This window comes from Ovis aries, chromosome 12, assembly GCF_016772045.2.
Source record: "Ovis aries strain OAR_USU_Benz2616 breed Rambouillet chromosome 12, ARS-UI_Ramb_v3.0, whole genome shotgun sequence".
In the NCBI taxonomy this organism is placed as follows: domain Eukaryota; kingdom Metazoa; phylum Chordata; class Mammalia; order Artiodactyla; family Bovidae; genus Ovis; species Ovis aries.
In genome coordinates this window covers 71,972,265-71,988,272 of record NC_056065.1, presented here as the reverse complement: position 1 = coordinate 71,988,272, position 16,008 = coordinate 71,972,265, and the positions used below count along the sequence as shown (strand labels likewise).

The 16,008-nt window shown below is 46.1% G+C and overlaps 1 protein-coding gene across 2 annotated transcripts in view; it reads right to left on the bottom strand.

Annotated features, from left to right (window-relative positions):
- KCNH1 (potassium voltage-gated channel subfamily H member 1) overlaps positions 1 to 16,008 on the bottom strand; it is a 420,947-nt gene that overhangs the window by 104,257 nt on the left and 300,682 nt on the right. For both annotated transcript variants that reach the window (XM_004013916.5, XM_004013915.5), the window contains exon 9: positions 13,728 to 13,980. In XM_004013916.5, coding sequence (XP_004013965.2) covers positions 13,728 to 13,980 — 253 coding nt within the window. The remainder of the gene's footprint in view (positions 1 to 13,727; positions 13,981 to 16,008) is intronic.

Below are 16,008 nucleotides of genomic sequence, written 5' to 3'. Positions count from 1 at the left end.
ATCTTATCAGATTGTGCTGTGGTGCTGGGTGCTTAGCCTGTATGTTTTATTGGATTTCTTTTGCCAGGAAAGAAATCAGGGAATGGAGGGCTCAGGAGGTCGAGGCTCCAGGGAGAGGCGTGCAGTTCATCCCAATTCTCACAGGGATGTCTCCTTCTAGAAAGGTTGGTCTCACGTTAGATTTTGTAGGAGAGCTCAGAGATGTTCAAGAAATACTTGTTTTCTTTGGAGGTTGGTATAAAGGAGAACAACTGTTCTCTGCAAACTATCTCTGTACTAGAGATGGGACACTGGTGTAGTTCAGCCATATATCTGGTTAATGAAAACCAAGCAAGAACCTATAGCATCATATACCAGGTGCAATGTGAACTGTCTCTGACTCTCCCAGGCAGTTACTAGACTGGGAGTTCCCAAAGGTGGGGTTACATCTCACCACCCTTTTGCACACAGTTCAATCCAGTTCAAGGTTTGGCCCAACCTATTACAGATCAGGCAGTGTTCCAGGAATTAAGGGAGATAAAACAAAAAGACAGGACTTCATTTCTACATTCAAGGGGCTTACAATGTAAGGAGACAAAACTTACATGTGTGAAATGATGAAGTCAAACAAAAGCGTAAAACCAAGATATGTGAGAGGCTGCTCTAGGAAATCAACCTGGAATATTCACTGGGAGGACTGATGCTGAAGCTGAAACTTCACTACTTTGGAAGGAGCCAACTCACTGGAAAGGACCCTGATGTTGGGAAAGATTGAGGGCAGGAGGAAAAGGGGGTGACAGAGGATGAGATGGTTGGATGGCATCACCAACTCAACAGACATGAATCTGAGCAAACTCCAGGAGACAGTGAAGGACAGGGAGGCCTAGCATGCTGCAGTACACGGGGTCACAAAGAGTTGGACATGACCGAGCAAGCGAACAGCAACAAATCTAGGCAGAACTACTGAGACTTCACGGAGAAAAAGAGAATGGAGCTGGCCTTCTACAGGAAGGCAAGGGGATTTAGACACATGAAAGAGACGGATAATCCCCCCAAGCAGCAGGGGGAAAAACTGGACGGTTGGGGATGAAGAGAGCTAGTTTGGGCTCTGCTCTCCTTTCTGTGATGGCTCAGGTTCTTGGCGGTGTTATCTACACTGTCTCCATGTTCTCACTGTTGAAGGGGAATGACTGGTCCCTATTCCTGATGGCTCCTGCCTAGAAGGCAGCTCCAGGGGCACCACACTCCTGGCCTCTGTTGTGTCCTCATCTGACTGATGAGTTTGGAAGGAAACCCTGCACGTATGCAGGCCAGCCGCTTCTCTGTCCTGGGGATCTGCCTGCTGGAAGCTTATCCTCTCTTGTCTCTCTGGTGGTCCCTTCTGCCAGCAGAACAGAGCTACAGGACAGAGCCTCCCAGGTGTAGGCTTGTGCTGGTCAGCAACACAAGGGTGGGTCTAACCCTGGCTCTTAATATTGGGAAGCCTTCTGGGATGCAAATATAATGCATATTCTCCAATATCAGCTTTATCACAAAAGTGAAAGGTGATATTTTGACTGGTACCCATCATACGTATTGTCTCTCTCTCGGTTCAGAACTCCAGGAGAGATGAATACAAATTATGAAGCACCCCTGAACCAACACCTGCCTCTTTTCATCTCTCAGGCTCCTCTAATCGTGCTTCTGACCACACTCTTAACTCTACTCACAGTAGTCAATAACTTCTCCTGATAACAGCCTAAAAGATATTTTTCAGTCCTCAGCGTATTGCAGCTCTTTGATTCTAAGATATATTTAAGCTGGTCGGCATGCTTTATCTCTGAAATCAGAACATATTTTACAATCAATGATCTGTCGCGGTTCAACTGGCAGCATTTTTCGTCGGTGGGCCATAGGATATTGGTGCGTCTTTATCATCCACAGCATCTGCTACACAACGTAAATGTAGTTCTGAAGCACTTGAAAATGCCCTTTTCTGCCGCTCCTTGGCTTCGGTGACATCCCCCTCCCCTGGTCTCTCACCCTCTGCAGGTGGTCCATTTCCGGCTCCTACCTGTGACCCATATTAAACAGTGTCCTTTAGGGCTCTGCTTGAGACCTGGTTGTTTCTTATCTTCCCCTCTCTCTCCAAGTTTTCTCAGCCTCTCCTCTAGCTTCAGGTGCCATCAGGATCACAATGATCCCCAAGTTTATACCTCACGTTTTGACCTCTCTTCTGAGTCCAGCATCTCCCATCGGTTACTTGAACTTAGCTCAAACCCACAGACCCAAAGCTGGAACTAGTCCTGCTCCCAGGAAAACCTGTGCCTCCTCGAGGGAGTGTCCCCTTCCCTGTGAAAGTGGTCCAAGTCATTCCAGACTCCACCGTCTTGCTTGTCTCCATATTCAATAAATGACCACGCTCTGATTATTTTAATCTTGGATCTGTTTACTTTTCTCCACCCTGTGAAGTCGGCTCAGGCCTCTCTCATCTCTCAGCATCCTCCTCACCAGCCTCCTTGCCTGGTTTCCTTTCTCCTCACAGCAGCCAGGATGATCTTTCTAAACACAGATCGATTCTGTCACTCTTCTCCCTTAAAGTCTCTGTGGGTGCTGCCCTTCTGCCAGGGAACACTCGCTCTTAAATCTCCCATCCTAGTCCCCAGCCCACTTCTCTGCTGCCCCTAGCGGAATTCAGTTTGCCATGGAAGTCTCAGTTCAGATGCCACCTCTGTCAGGAAGACTTCCTTGATTTCTCCTGGCTGGGCTGAATTTGATGCCTGTCTTATAAGCTCCCATAGTATTCTATTCTTTGTCCTATTACAACTCTTGGCATTCTATTAAATAACAGAAGTGAAACTGCATATTCACTTGTCTGTTTTCCTGGTGAGACTTAAGCACTACAGCTGGTTTGTTTATGGAATGAACAAATCAATATATGAAAGATGGATCTGAGTGGAATAATATACAGTGGGCCAGGATCTAAAAGACTGAGAACGCCCTAGGATGGATGACTTTGAGGACAGGACAGGTCCCCGGTCCAAGTATCCTCAGGTGGCTATGTTGTCAGCCTGACTTTAGAAGGAATTTGCTGACCTGCTCAGAAACACACCCATAATTCACTCTGATCCAGCTTAATGCTGAGCTGAAAATTTATGGACAGATCTAAAAAGAAGAAATAAAAATGATAGATGTTAGAAATTATCCTATGATATAACTGCTTTCCTTAAAGGAATTAAAATCTCATCCAAATATGGGTCACCGGCCTTCCTGGTAGAGACTCTACTTTTCACAAACAACATTGGCACGCTCTCTGAATGGGGGCACCACACATAAATGGTTACATTAAACCGATGGCTTGGAAACATCGCAAAAGTTCTCCTTCTGTTCTTCACAACTGCAATCAGATAAAATTAAATTAGCCGAATGTTTCTCCACTAAGCATACAGATCACAAATCTTCCACTGAAAGCAGGTGATGATCTTCTAAGATTGCTACAGATAACAATTCAAAATTGACTTGATTTCCCTTCTTTTGTTTATACAATATGTATGCATTGTAGAAGATAACTGAAATATATTGAAAAATAGAAAATATGGGCTCTATGCTTTTGACCGATAGAAAAGCATGCAGAAAGCTTCAGTTGACACTTTGGTACATGCTCCATCTTTCTTCCACTCATATGCATTTTTATGTAAGTTAAGGTTACTACATATATACTTACATATTCCGTTTTTCCACCCCCTACCCACCCAGTTAACATTATATTTGAAACATTTTGCATTCCAATAAAACTTATCATAACAATTGCCCTTGATTTACCATAATTTTTTTAAACCAATCCTCTCTGTCTGGGCTCTACAGTTATGAGAATTTCCTTTAGAAAGCTCTATTAACTCTCCTAACTATCAGTGCCTTCACTGGGACTACAGGGACTACAAACCAATCTTTTAAATTGCTTAAGCAAAAACAGCATTAGGAGCAAGAACCTGGTCGTCCTTCCCACCCTCACTCAATGCATACATTACCGGATACAAATGGTTCTGCATTTCTGAAGTTCTGTTCACGCTATGGCTCCTGGCTAGGAGTGCGGATTTAATATAATTGCTTCGGCTGATGGAACAGCTATATGAATATTAATGTTGGCTGAAGTGTTTAGAGAGACACTTAAACAAAGCTTCCTCCCTTTGTGCTGAGCACGAGCAAGAGGTATTATTATATGGTTCACAGCAGCAGTGGTCACGCAGCCACTTAGCAAGTTCCCGGGGGAATGTGGAGGAACGCTGCAGAAGACGGCGGTGCAGGAAGCGGAGGGTGGGGGAGGGGTCTCCCCTCAACCCCTCAGAAGGGAAACGTCTCTAAAGGATTTAGCTTCTCTGTCTCTAACACAACTAGGATTTACACAAAGTTATTGCTGCTTTTTCGACTTTTGTTAGATAACCAGTCTGCCTTTGTTGTCTAGTGGTTCTCTTTTCCCAGAACTGTTTGAAGGAGGAGTTGGGAGGACCTGCTAAGATTAATGCTACTTTTTTCTGATTGGATGAGGAGACAACAAAAGAAATGCTGTCAAGATTTCTTTTGAAAAATAAAATAATTTTTTCAGGCTGCATCCTAATAACTGAAAGGATATGTGAAACTTGGAGCAACGCTTTCTCAAGATCTACTCAAAAAAATTTTTTTTTAATTTTCCTGATTTTGAAAGTAGCATACATTCTTTTAAAGAATACTTGAAAGACAAATATAAAAAAGAAAATGAAATCCCCTGGCACCTCAAAACCAAAGTCACCAACTATAACGTGGTGATGAAGCTGTTGGTGGACTTTTACCTATGAATGCTTCTTCCCACATAGCTGAGGTCACATTACATTAAAAAAGTGTATTTTATTAATCTACTTATCATAGGAGCTTCTAATATCATTTAAAATTCCTTGTGAGCATTTTGAATGACTACACTATCATTTCTTTTAAAATGCTCTGAAATATTTGGTCATTCAGATAAGCATCCATATACTCTCTCTGCACCTATCTTCCCCTTGATTTCCTATTCCTTCCTCTGAATCCTAAATCTGTCTTGAGCCCTGGTTTCTTTTCCCAGTTCCAGACGCGCCTTTCTGAATAGCTGTGGAACACTCCACTTGGATACCCAACTGCCCTTTAAATGCAACAAGTCAAAGCCAAGCTGGTCATTCCCTCGCACCACCCTTCCTCCTGATTGGCTACTCCTGTTGCTGGTGCCTCCATCCCCTCACCCACCTGGACATCAGTCACCTCTCACCTCCCTGTATCTGCTCCCCACATCCTATCGTTTACGGCCCTTCAGACTCTCCTCCCAGAAGGTCTCAGCCACCTGTCCCTTGCATGCCAAACTCAGCAAATACAGGATACCCAGTTAAATCTGAATTTCAGATAAATAGATACATTTTTAGCATATATATGTATATATATCAGTTCAGTCTCTCAGTCACGTCCCACTCTTTGCGACCCCATGAACCACAGCACGCCAGGCCTCCCTGTCCATCACCAACTCCCAGAGTTTACCCAGACTCACGTCCATTGAGTTGCTGATGCCATCTAACCATCCTCTGTTGTCCCCTTCTCCTCCTGCCTTCAATCTTTCCCAACATCAGGGTCTTTTCAAATAAGTCAGCTCTTTACATCAGGTGGCCAAAATATTGGAGTTTCAGCTTCAACATCAGTCCTTCCAATGAATACCCAGGACAATTTCCTTTAGGATGGACTGGTTGGATCTCCTTCAGTCCAAGGGATTCTCAAGAGTCTTCTCCAACACCACAGTTCAAAAGCATCAACTCTTCGGTGCTTAGCTTTCTTTATAGTCTAACTCTCACATCCATACATGACTACTGGAAAAACCAAAGCCTTGACCAGATGGACCTTTGTTGACATAGTAATGTCTCTGCTTCTTAATATGCTATATATATATATGGCCCATTCAATATTTAGGAAATATTTAAGCTAAAAATTATTCTTTGTTTATATGAAATTCAAATTTAACTGGATGCCCCTGTTTTATTCGGCGGCCCAAATCCTGTCTCAGTTTCTCCTGCCCACACCTTAACACCTTTCATCCATACTATAAGCCATAAGTCACTGAATAACCTCCTTGTCTCTATGTCAAACTCATTAATGTTTGCAAATCGCAGCTTTAATGGTATCGCACTTTACTCACCACCCTTGGTGGTTTCCCACTGCCTAGTCCCTCAGGCTCCCATTTAGAAACATCAACAGGCTAGCGCACACTGCCTCTCCAGCCCACGTCCCTCTGCTGCCTCTCGGGCCCAGGGCAAGTGCTTGTCTCCTGGTTACAGATCACCCCACACTCTCCGTTCCCTGGCCGCTAACACGGTTCTCTCCATCTATGATACCCTACCTCACATGACCAAATGCCGGCTCCACCTCCACAAAGCCACCACCCCAGGCTCAGCCTTCACCTCCTTGTACACAGATCATGAGTAAGCTTATACCATCATCTTGGCAGGTCAGAAATAGTTGAAAGTCAGCAATTTCACATGGTTTTGGCTAGTGTAATATAAGATCCCCTCTCTGGTGCCTCCCTGCCTTACCATCTTCCCCATGTTCATTTCTTCAGCCCATCCCACAAAGAAAGAATATCAAGTAGTGACTGGCTACAGCAACGTTTCTCAAGTACAGTCTTCTGTCCACCACAACACGTGACATGGAACCGCTCCATGGAGTGAGGCAGGGAGGGCGGATGCCAAGGCCCCACCCTGGAGCTGCAGAATCAGAATCTGCAGGGAGGGCCCGGGATCTGCACTGTGATCATGCTTTCCAACTGAGATGTCTGCTTGCTAAAGCAGAGGACCGCTGCCCTGCACAGAATGTCTCCTCCATCTACTCACACCGGTCCCTGGATATGCCACAGGGTTCCTACCTCTAACGACCCTAGAGACTCTTGAGGATCCTTCCAAGCCCAGGCCAGTTTATATCTCCTTCATAAACACTTCCCTGTTCACACAAGGAAGTCTAGAGAAAGAAGTACAGTGTCACTTGTCACTAATCATGCATTTTTCTTCCCAAAGGGAATAGAACATTCATCCACGATAAGGACTTTTCTCCACACCCCCACCCATCCCAAAGAGACCAACACCAAGTTAGGCTGTGACAGATGCTAAATAAATGCCTGCTACACTAATGTCCATCCAAGGTCAATGGACCCAAGGAAACCAACTCTCTAAGCAAAGATGAAAGTACCTTCCAAATTAGGAACTGTGAGAAGGGAGTATTTTATTAAGAAAAAGAAAAAGAAAGATTCCACCTGTGAACAAGTGTTTACAACTTTATGCATACATTTAAGGAGAATGTCCATGTCAATCCTAGTTCAACAATGACAGAACTTCAGAAGGTTCATCCAGACTTACTGTGCCAGGGCCTGCCCATCAACCTCCTCCCTGGCTGCTCCCTTCCTTAAGCAGACTCTGGCCCATCCACAAGTCAGAAGTGCCTCCTCTAGTTGAGAGCCATGGCTGGATCGATTCCAAAAAGACACTGGACTCAACAGAATAAACACATCAGCTTTCCTCCCTCTCCCCCTCCGACTCTATTGCTTGTCAGTTGCTGCTGGAAACTATTCTCTCTCCTCACTTCCCATCTCCTGGAGGTCCTTCCCCTCCTGTTCTTTCTGGCACTTCTTCCCCAGCTCCTTTCCATCACTTTACTCAGGTCCTTGTGATTTCTCAACTGAGCCTCCTGACTAGCCTCCATGTCTCTGTATTTGTGGAAACCAAATCTTCACATCTTTCCCATGTTTAAAACCCTCTATGGGCCCCTTATCCCTCTAAGATACAGTCCAGATCCTTATTCTGGACCATAGGGCCCTTCATAGTCCTGCTTTTCAGTTCAGTTCAGCTCAGTTCAGCAAACAGCCCCCACTGTCTTCCATGTGCTGGGCCATGCCAGACATCTCAAACCAAAGGACTCAGCTCACAGGTGACAGAAGGTGCACTTGATGCAGTGTGATGGACTTAGCAGACCACAGGAGGCCTTGGAGACTCAGCCACGTGGTGGCAGCTCCTGCAGGAGTTAGTGAAGGACAGGGCTACAGTTAGATCTCCAGTTCCACGACCAGGGCTCTTTCCACTACTCAATGTAGCCTGGCAACCAAGATGTCTGTCTTGCCCAATATGATGAACCAAAACACAACAAAAACGGAAGATGTACAATGATCCATGACTAAAATATGAATTAAGCACTAAAATGCAAACCCCATAAAAGTTACCACAGAGATGCTAAATCACACTGAAACAGAGACATTTAAATATTGCACATATAAGATGGAAACAGAGAGATGGATCACACTCAAGCTTAGCCCTGATGAAAGCTCATCACTCACTTACGTTGGTCAAGTAACACTGAGATAACAACTTACTTGCAGATGCTAAGAGTGCCACTTGGGCAGGGATGACATGAGTACTTTTTATTCTGGTATCTATGAAAAACTTAAAAGAAGACTACTTTAAAAATCTAATGAATAAAACACACAGGCTAAAGACTTGAATTTATTTCAAAGAGCCAAGAAACTAAATTGGAGAAGCCATGAAGTGATTTCTAAGAGAATTCCAAAAGGAGCTTAGGAGGATATCATCTCAAAAATCAGGCAGAGAACCTCACAGGGAAAGGAGAACACAAGAGATCATCTGGTATATTCTCTGTCCTTGGGGGACAGCATGGCTTTCAACCCGAGAGAGATGCTATCTATGTCTGCACGACCATGTTTTTAAACTGCAGGCTGACAGCAGGTCAAGACAGCAACTGAGTGGGTCATGACTGTCAGTTTCTTTCTAAATTAAAGAGAATAGAATCTAGTAGAAAATATGAGGTTGCATCTCACCCAGCAGCATTAAGTACTGGGTTCATGTATAACTGTGTCTGTGCACATGGGTATGTCAGTTCACAATGCAATATATACTGAGTTGCAGTCAAGAAAGCTTGACACTCTTCTAGCAAACTTTTATCAGAGAGGGTTTCATTTTTAATACATACGAAACACATTCAGTTAAGAGTCCTGACCCTTTTCCTTGTTCTTGGAGTCTGTGCTAAAATTAAACAGAGAATGGGGGTGGAATATCAGAACTCGGAGGAGGAAGCAAATTAGCAGAGTGTAAATGAGAGAACTGGTAACAAGAGGCCAGAGACCAAAGGAATCAGATGGATGAATTCTGGGTCTTTTCTGAACGCCTCCTGCTTTATGGTAACTAAGGATTCCTCGGCTATTCTCATTGGAGCACTGGTTACACTGTAGTTTCTCAATAGTTACGTGTCCCATAACCTTCAAGAAGCACCTGTATTCTCTCTATGGAAACAGTTAGCAAGCAGTATGATTGGTGTCTTTTTAATAATGTCCATCTCCACCATGTGCAGCAGCTCCTTGAAGGCTGGACTCATATTTGGTCCACTGCTTAATCCCCACCTCTATGACAGTTGACAGTAAATTTCAAGTGGACTGAACTGAAAGGCATCAAAGGACCATAAAGCTCTAGTTCTAATATCTGCTGGATCCTGAACCCTCTTCACAAGAACAAACTGATTTCAGTCCATTGAGCGTAGGATATTCTAATTCGAGAAAAACAACAATAACAACAAAACTCTGAAGTTTCCATGGAGAAAACTGCTTGGACTATCGTATCTCTCGGCCCAGAGGCTCAGTTCATGCAAAGGACTTGTGCCATCCTTTTATAGAGTAAGCGTGTCTTGAAATGTCAAAGATTCTTTAGGAGGTCAAACTAGGACCTACTGTTTGGACTCAGTCTGGCTCCTGAAGATACCTGCTTTTCCCAGGCTGGACAGCCTGAAGGAAACAACCACGCTGAATCTGAAGCTGCTGAGCTATTTCAGAGGTCCTATCCACATTGCCAGCTGGAGCTGGCAGGATGCCCAAGAGGGCCCAAGGCAGAGGGCTGGACTTGGAGAAGCAGTCAGTTGAGCAAGGAAGTCAACAATGAAACAAGATCTGGTTGTGTGTGCGTGCTCAGCTGTGTCTGACTCTTTGTAGCCCCGTGGACTGTGGTCCACCAGGCTCCTTTGTCCGTGGAATTCTTCAGGCGAGAATACTGGAGCAGGTTGCCATTTCCCACTCCAGGGGATCTTGCCAACCCAGGGACTGAATCCATGTCTCTTATGTCCCCTTCATTTGCAGGTAGATTCTTTATCCCTGCGCCATCTGGGAAGCCCAAGCTCTGGTTGCTTCCCCACAAGAGGCCCAGGCTGAGGGGATACGAGATGGAGCTGGGAAGTAATCATTTGCCTTCCTCACCCTCTGCAGCTCTTTCAACCTCCATGCCTAGGTGGCCAAACCTAATCCCTAATAGTGCAGCTGTTTAGCTTGGGGTGGGGGTGGGGGCTGATTAGGAAGCCCTGAGTGTGAGCGTATAAGAGGGATGGTACTGGTCTGAGGCTACACTCCTTGGAAAGGCATATAGGAAGTTATCAGGGAGGGAAATGGGTAAAAGACACCCTACACCAAATGATCAACTCAAATTCAAATTCAAGAGAGCGCCACTAGTTGCTAGTTACCCTTCTTCTCAGCCAGGCAAATGTCCAGAGAGTTATCACTGAGGGAAAGTCCTCTTTACTGGGGACACTGATTAGTGTTAAAGGTAGAGATAAATGTCTTCCCTGCAGCAATACTAAAGCAATGGTTTAACCCTTTGTGTGTGCTGTTCCTTATGCACAATCAAATCTGACATCTCAGATTTGAGATGTCAGACACCTCAGGTAAGGGACAGAACAACTCTGCAGAGTTCAGTGGGTACTACGAATCCAAATTTTACTTGAACGAAATTTCAGCCTCCATCCCCTGCTGAATCTCTATCTCAGTCTCCTTCCCACCATCTGCCAGCGTATGCTAAAGGAATACCGAGCATCTTTAGGTTACCCTGAGTGGAGTGTAATCAAGAGGGCAAGTTGACTCAGAGCCAGGGGAGAAAAGAGGCTGGATATCATATACTCCCAAATCAAGCGAAAACAAAGTTCAGGCTTTAACAAAACTAGTTTGAATCTCAACTCTAATTCAGTGTAACAATCTCTCCCTGTCTCAGTTTCCTAAGAAGGCAGACCCAAAGATTAAAAAAAAAAAAAGTCCACAATGTGTAGCAGTGTCCGGCAAACTGAATGAGCCAGCAAATTACATGTGTTACCATTAGGACCGCAGTATTGCTCAGTGGAGCAGAGCCGAGGTTCTAGAGTTTGAGGCACTCCAAGATGCTGACTCCATGGACCTCGTCAACCCTGAGGTCCTAGGAAACTTCTCTAACCTCTCCGAGCTTTCATTGTCTCACCTACACAATGGTGATAATAAAATCACTTTGTAGGGTTACTGTAAAGATGAACTGAGGATCTGTATGTGAAACGCCTGGCGCAGAATAGATGACCATAAATGGTGGGTATTATTGTGGCGGCTTGCCCCCTCGGAGAGGCAAACATGCCCCCTAAAGAGGCGTTCTGCAGCTGCCACCAGCAACCAGATGAATGTCTCCAAGGCCACAAGTGCTCAAGCACCGAATACGCACGTGTTCCCCCATGCTCCCACTCCCCCGCCACACTCCCTATCACAGGGCATGGCACACTAGCTACCCAGCAGATCCTGCAGTCCTCATCCACTGACTTCCTTCTTCCCGACAGCCAGGTGCTGTTGATTCTATTTCTTAAATATGTCAACTCCATGTGCTCCTCTGCATCTGCCCAGCACGAGTAATAGTTTAGGGCACCACCAGTTTGCCCCTAGATAACAAACTACCGCACAATTGCACTCATCTCACATGCTAGTGAAGAAATGCTCAAAATTCTCCAAGCCAGACTTCAGCAATACGTGAACCGTGAACTTCCTGATGTTCAAGCTGGTTTTAGAGAAGGCAGAGGAACCAGAGATCAAATTGCCAACATCCGCTGGATCAGCAAAAAAGCAAGAGTTCCAGAAAAACATCTATTTCTGCTTTATTGACTATGCCAAAGCCTTTGACTGTGTGGATCACAAGAAACTCTGGAAAATTCTGAGAGAGATGGGAATATCAGACCACCTGACCTGCCCCCTGAGAAATCTGTATGCAGGTCAGGAAGCAACAGTTAGAACTGGACATGGAACAACAGACTGGTTCCAAATAGGAAAAGGAGTACGTCAAGGCTGTATATTGTCACCCTGCTTACTTAACTTCTATGCAGAGTACATCATGAGAAACGCTGGACTGGAAGAAACACAAGCTGGAATCAAGATTGCCAGGAGAAATATCAATAAGCTCAGATATGCAGATGACATCACCCTTATGGCAGAAAGTGAAGAGGAACTAAAAGCCTCTTGATGAAAGTGAAAGAGGAGAGTGAAAAAGTTGGCTTAAAGCTCAACATTCAGAAAACGAAGATCATGGCATCTGGTCCCATCACTTCATGGGAAATAGACGGGGAAACAGTGGAAACAGTGTCAGACTTTATTTTTTTTGGCTCCAAAATCACTGCAGATGGTGAGTGCAGCCATGAAATTAAAAGATGCTTACTCCTTGGAAGAAAAGTTATGACCAACCTAGATAGCATATTCAAAAGCAGAGACATTACTTTGCCAACTAAGGTCCATCTAGTCAAGGCTATGGTTTTTCCAGCGGTCATGTATGGATGTGAGAGTTGGACTGTGAAGAAGGCTGAGTGCTGAAGAATTGATGTGTTTGAACTGTGGTGCTGGAAAAGACTCTTGAGAGTCCCTTGGACTGCAAGGAGATCCAACCAGTCCATTCTGAAGGAGATTGATCGCCCTGGGATTTCTTTGGAAGGACTGATGCTAAAGCTGAAACTGCAGTACTTTGGCCACGTCATGCAAAGAGTTGACTCATTGGAAAAGACTGATGCTGAGAGGGATTGGGGGCAGGAGGAGAAGGGGACGACCGAGGATGAGATGGCTGGATGACATCACTGACTCGATGGACATGAATCTGAGTGAACTCCGGGAGCTGGTGATGGACAGGGAGGCCTGGCGTGCTGTGATTCATGGGGTCGCAAAGAGTCGGACACGACTGAGTGACTGAACCGAACTGAACAAGTCTCCAGCTTCATCTCTCAACCCCCGCCTTCCCTCTTCGATTAACTCAGCAACTACAATCACCTTTCTAAAGTGTAGATCTGATCATGCCTTTCTCTCGCTTGAAGCCCTTCATGGCTCCTCAATATAACATCCCAGTCCCTAATCTGGCTTCCAGAGCCTGACACAATCTGCCTAGAGCTCAGCTCCCTTCCTGACTCCACCTCTCACCACACCCCTCCTTGCTGTGTGTGTTCCAAGCCATCTGAGTAGGACAGTTGTACAAATGAATCATGCTTGCTGTCTCTGTGTAGTGATTTCACACATGCCTTCCCCTCTGCTTAGAATACTCCTGTGTCCCTTCTCTTTTCAGTGCTAACTCATGCTAAAGTTTTAGCTTTCCACTTAGGTGTCATTTCTTCCAGGAAGCCACTCCCAATACTTGAATCCTGGGCAGGTGTCCCTGCCACTATATTCAAATGTCTGCTTATTGTTCCTCCCCCAGCAGAGCTCCTGGAGGACAAAAAAAAAAAAAAAAAAACCCATTTTTGTCATTGAAGGATCCTGAGTGCTTCAAACATCACCTGACGCAAGACAGGCACTCAGACATGTGTTTGTTGGATAGATGCCTGGATGCTAACCACTGGGCCAGCCCTGTGAAGCCATGTCTGGTTGAAGGGGGCAGCGAAGCCAAGCCACCAGGAGGCCTCCACCAAGCAAAGGCAGTACCTACCTAGAATGGCCACCACCTCGTCATCCTGGATCACCTCCAGGGAGCCAGAGACCACGAAGCACAGGCTGTCGACGCTCTCCCCCGCGTGGTAGATGAGGTCCCCGGGGGCGCAGTGCACCGTCTGGAACTCCATGGCCAGCGCCCGCAGGCAGCCGTCGCTGGCCAGCCGGAAGGCCGGGTGCTCCTTGAACACCTTGCGGTTCAGGTGCACGCAGATGTCCGCTCTCATGTCCTTGGGGCAGATCTGCAGGACCTGGCATGGGAAGAAAAAGCATCAGCATTCTTGCTGTGGCCTCCAGCTCGCTGCTCTCTCAGCTCCCCAGGGGCCGAAGCGACACCCGCTAGGCTAGACCACACTCTTCAAGGCACCAGTGGACAAGACAGCCTCAGTCCCTGTGGCAGAGAGAGACAGGGACCCCCAAATCTGTGCTAAGTGCTCAGATCAGGGACTTGAGAGCCAAGGGACTGGGAGTACGTGAGACCCTTTCGACAAGCAAATCCAGAAAGGCCTCCCTGAGTGGGTGACAAATATGGTGACATCTGCATAACGTGTCAGAGGGAGCCCTATGAAAGAAGAGTTCCAGCAGAGTCGCAAAGGCTGTGAGAGAACCTGAGCAACAGCCCGTGTGAATGAGGGGAAAGCTGGGGGTGGGAGAGGGGGTTTCAGGAGGATGACAAGCTTGAGGATATGGAGACTTACGTTATGAAAAGACTTTGATTTTGCTTCTGAGTGGGATGGGGACACATTGGGAGACTCTGAGCAGGGGAGGGATGGGGATCCTCTATATTTTAAGAGGACTGTGGCAGCTCCAGAGTGGAGTTAGCAGGCCCTGACTGTCGGATGGCAGGAGTGGAGCCCAGGTGTTGGGTTAGCCCACTCCTGCAGGCCTCCGGGGAGTGGGGAGGGGACTCGGACTGGAATGTTGCCAGGGGAGCCAGGGAGAAGTAATCAAATCCCGAACATATTTTGAAAATACAGCTGACATGGTCTGCTGATGGACTGAAGGTGGATTGATTCGAAGAGAGATATGAACTGATATTTACTGAGCACTTCCTTAGGCATTGCTAAGCACTTTGGAGTCATTCATTCATTCCATACTTAGCTACTGAACACCTTAGTATATGGCAGGGATCATTCCAGGCTCTGAGGATGTAGGCAGCAAACAGAACACCCTGCCTTTGTGTGACTTACTAGTGGGAGGGGACAAATAAAAAGCAAAATGAGTGAAATTCAGCAGTAAGTGCTGAGAACGATACAGAAGGAAAGCGGAGGGAACGTCAGCAGAGGTGCGATTTTATATTTTCAAGTCTTATGTGCACCAGCTAATTGAATCCTCACGTAAACTCTCTGGGGTAAGTGCTATTGTGGTACCATTTTACAGATGAGGAAACTGAGGCACGGGGATGATCAATAACTTGCCCGAAGTTGCACAACCAGGAAATGGTAGAGCTGGACGCTGACAAGGCAGTCTCACTCCAGAGCCCAGTTTAGATACCAAGCACTTCCTGTAAGATACACCTGCCCCAAACCAAAGGGCTTGCACTTTGGCTCTCAAGGAACTCAAGGCAAACTGGGAACTGTAAGAAGCCAGGTGGGTCTCACCTCCCAAAGAAATAAAAATTTCTCAGTCTTTCCTACAGGGAGAAACACTTCTCTGGACTAAATTTTTACAAGAAACCATTCGTGGCCCCCTTACACAGCAAGCATGAAGTAACACAGGGGACACCTCCAAGTGGACTTTTCCCAAGAAAGCAGGAATGTCCCTAAACGAACCCTTTCTCCCATCCTAGCCTGTGAACAAAACTGGGGGTATAACATCAAATGTGCTCAGTGAAGACATCTCCTGGCGGTGCTGGTCACTTCCCCACCCTTGCTCCTCCACCTCAGCACAAACCGTCTGCCCGTGCTCCTGGTGCTCACCTCCATATCTGCAAGTCCCGCAGCCTCTTTCAAACCCAACTTCAACCTCACCTTGTCCTGGACAGCGCTGCCCCACCCAGCCCTCTGCACGGCCCTGAGCTCTGCATTGGAAAGCGGGGGCCCGACACTCAGAATCTCCATCCTTTCCTCTCTCCACTGCTCTACACTTCAGTGTCTCTTTTTTCCTTTTTTTTTAATTTATTTTTTAACTGGAGTAAAACTGCTTTACAATGTTGAGTTAGTTTCTGCTGTGCGTGTGTGTGTTAAGTCGCTTTAATCATGTCCGACTCTTTGTGACCACCATGGACTGTAGCCTGCCAGGAGCCTCTGTCCATGGGATTCTCCAGGCCAGAATACTGG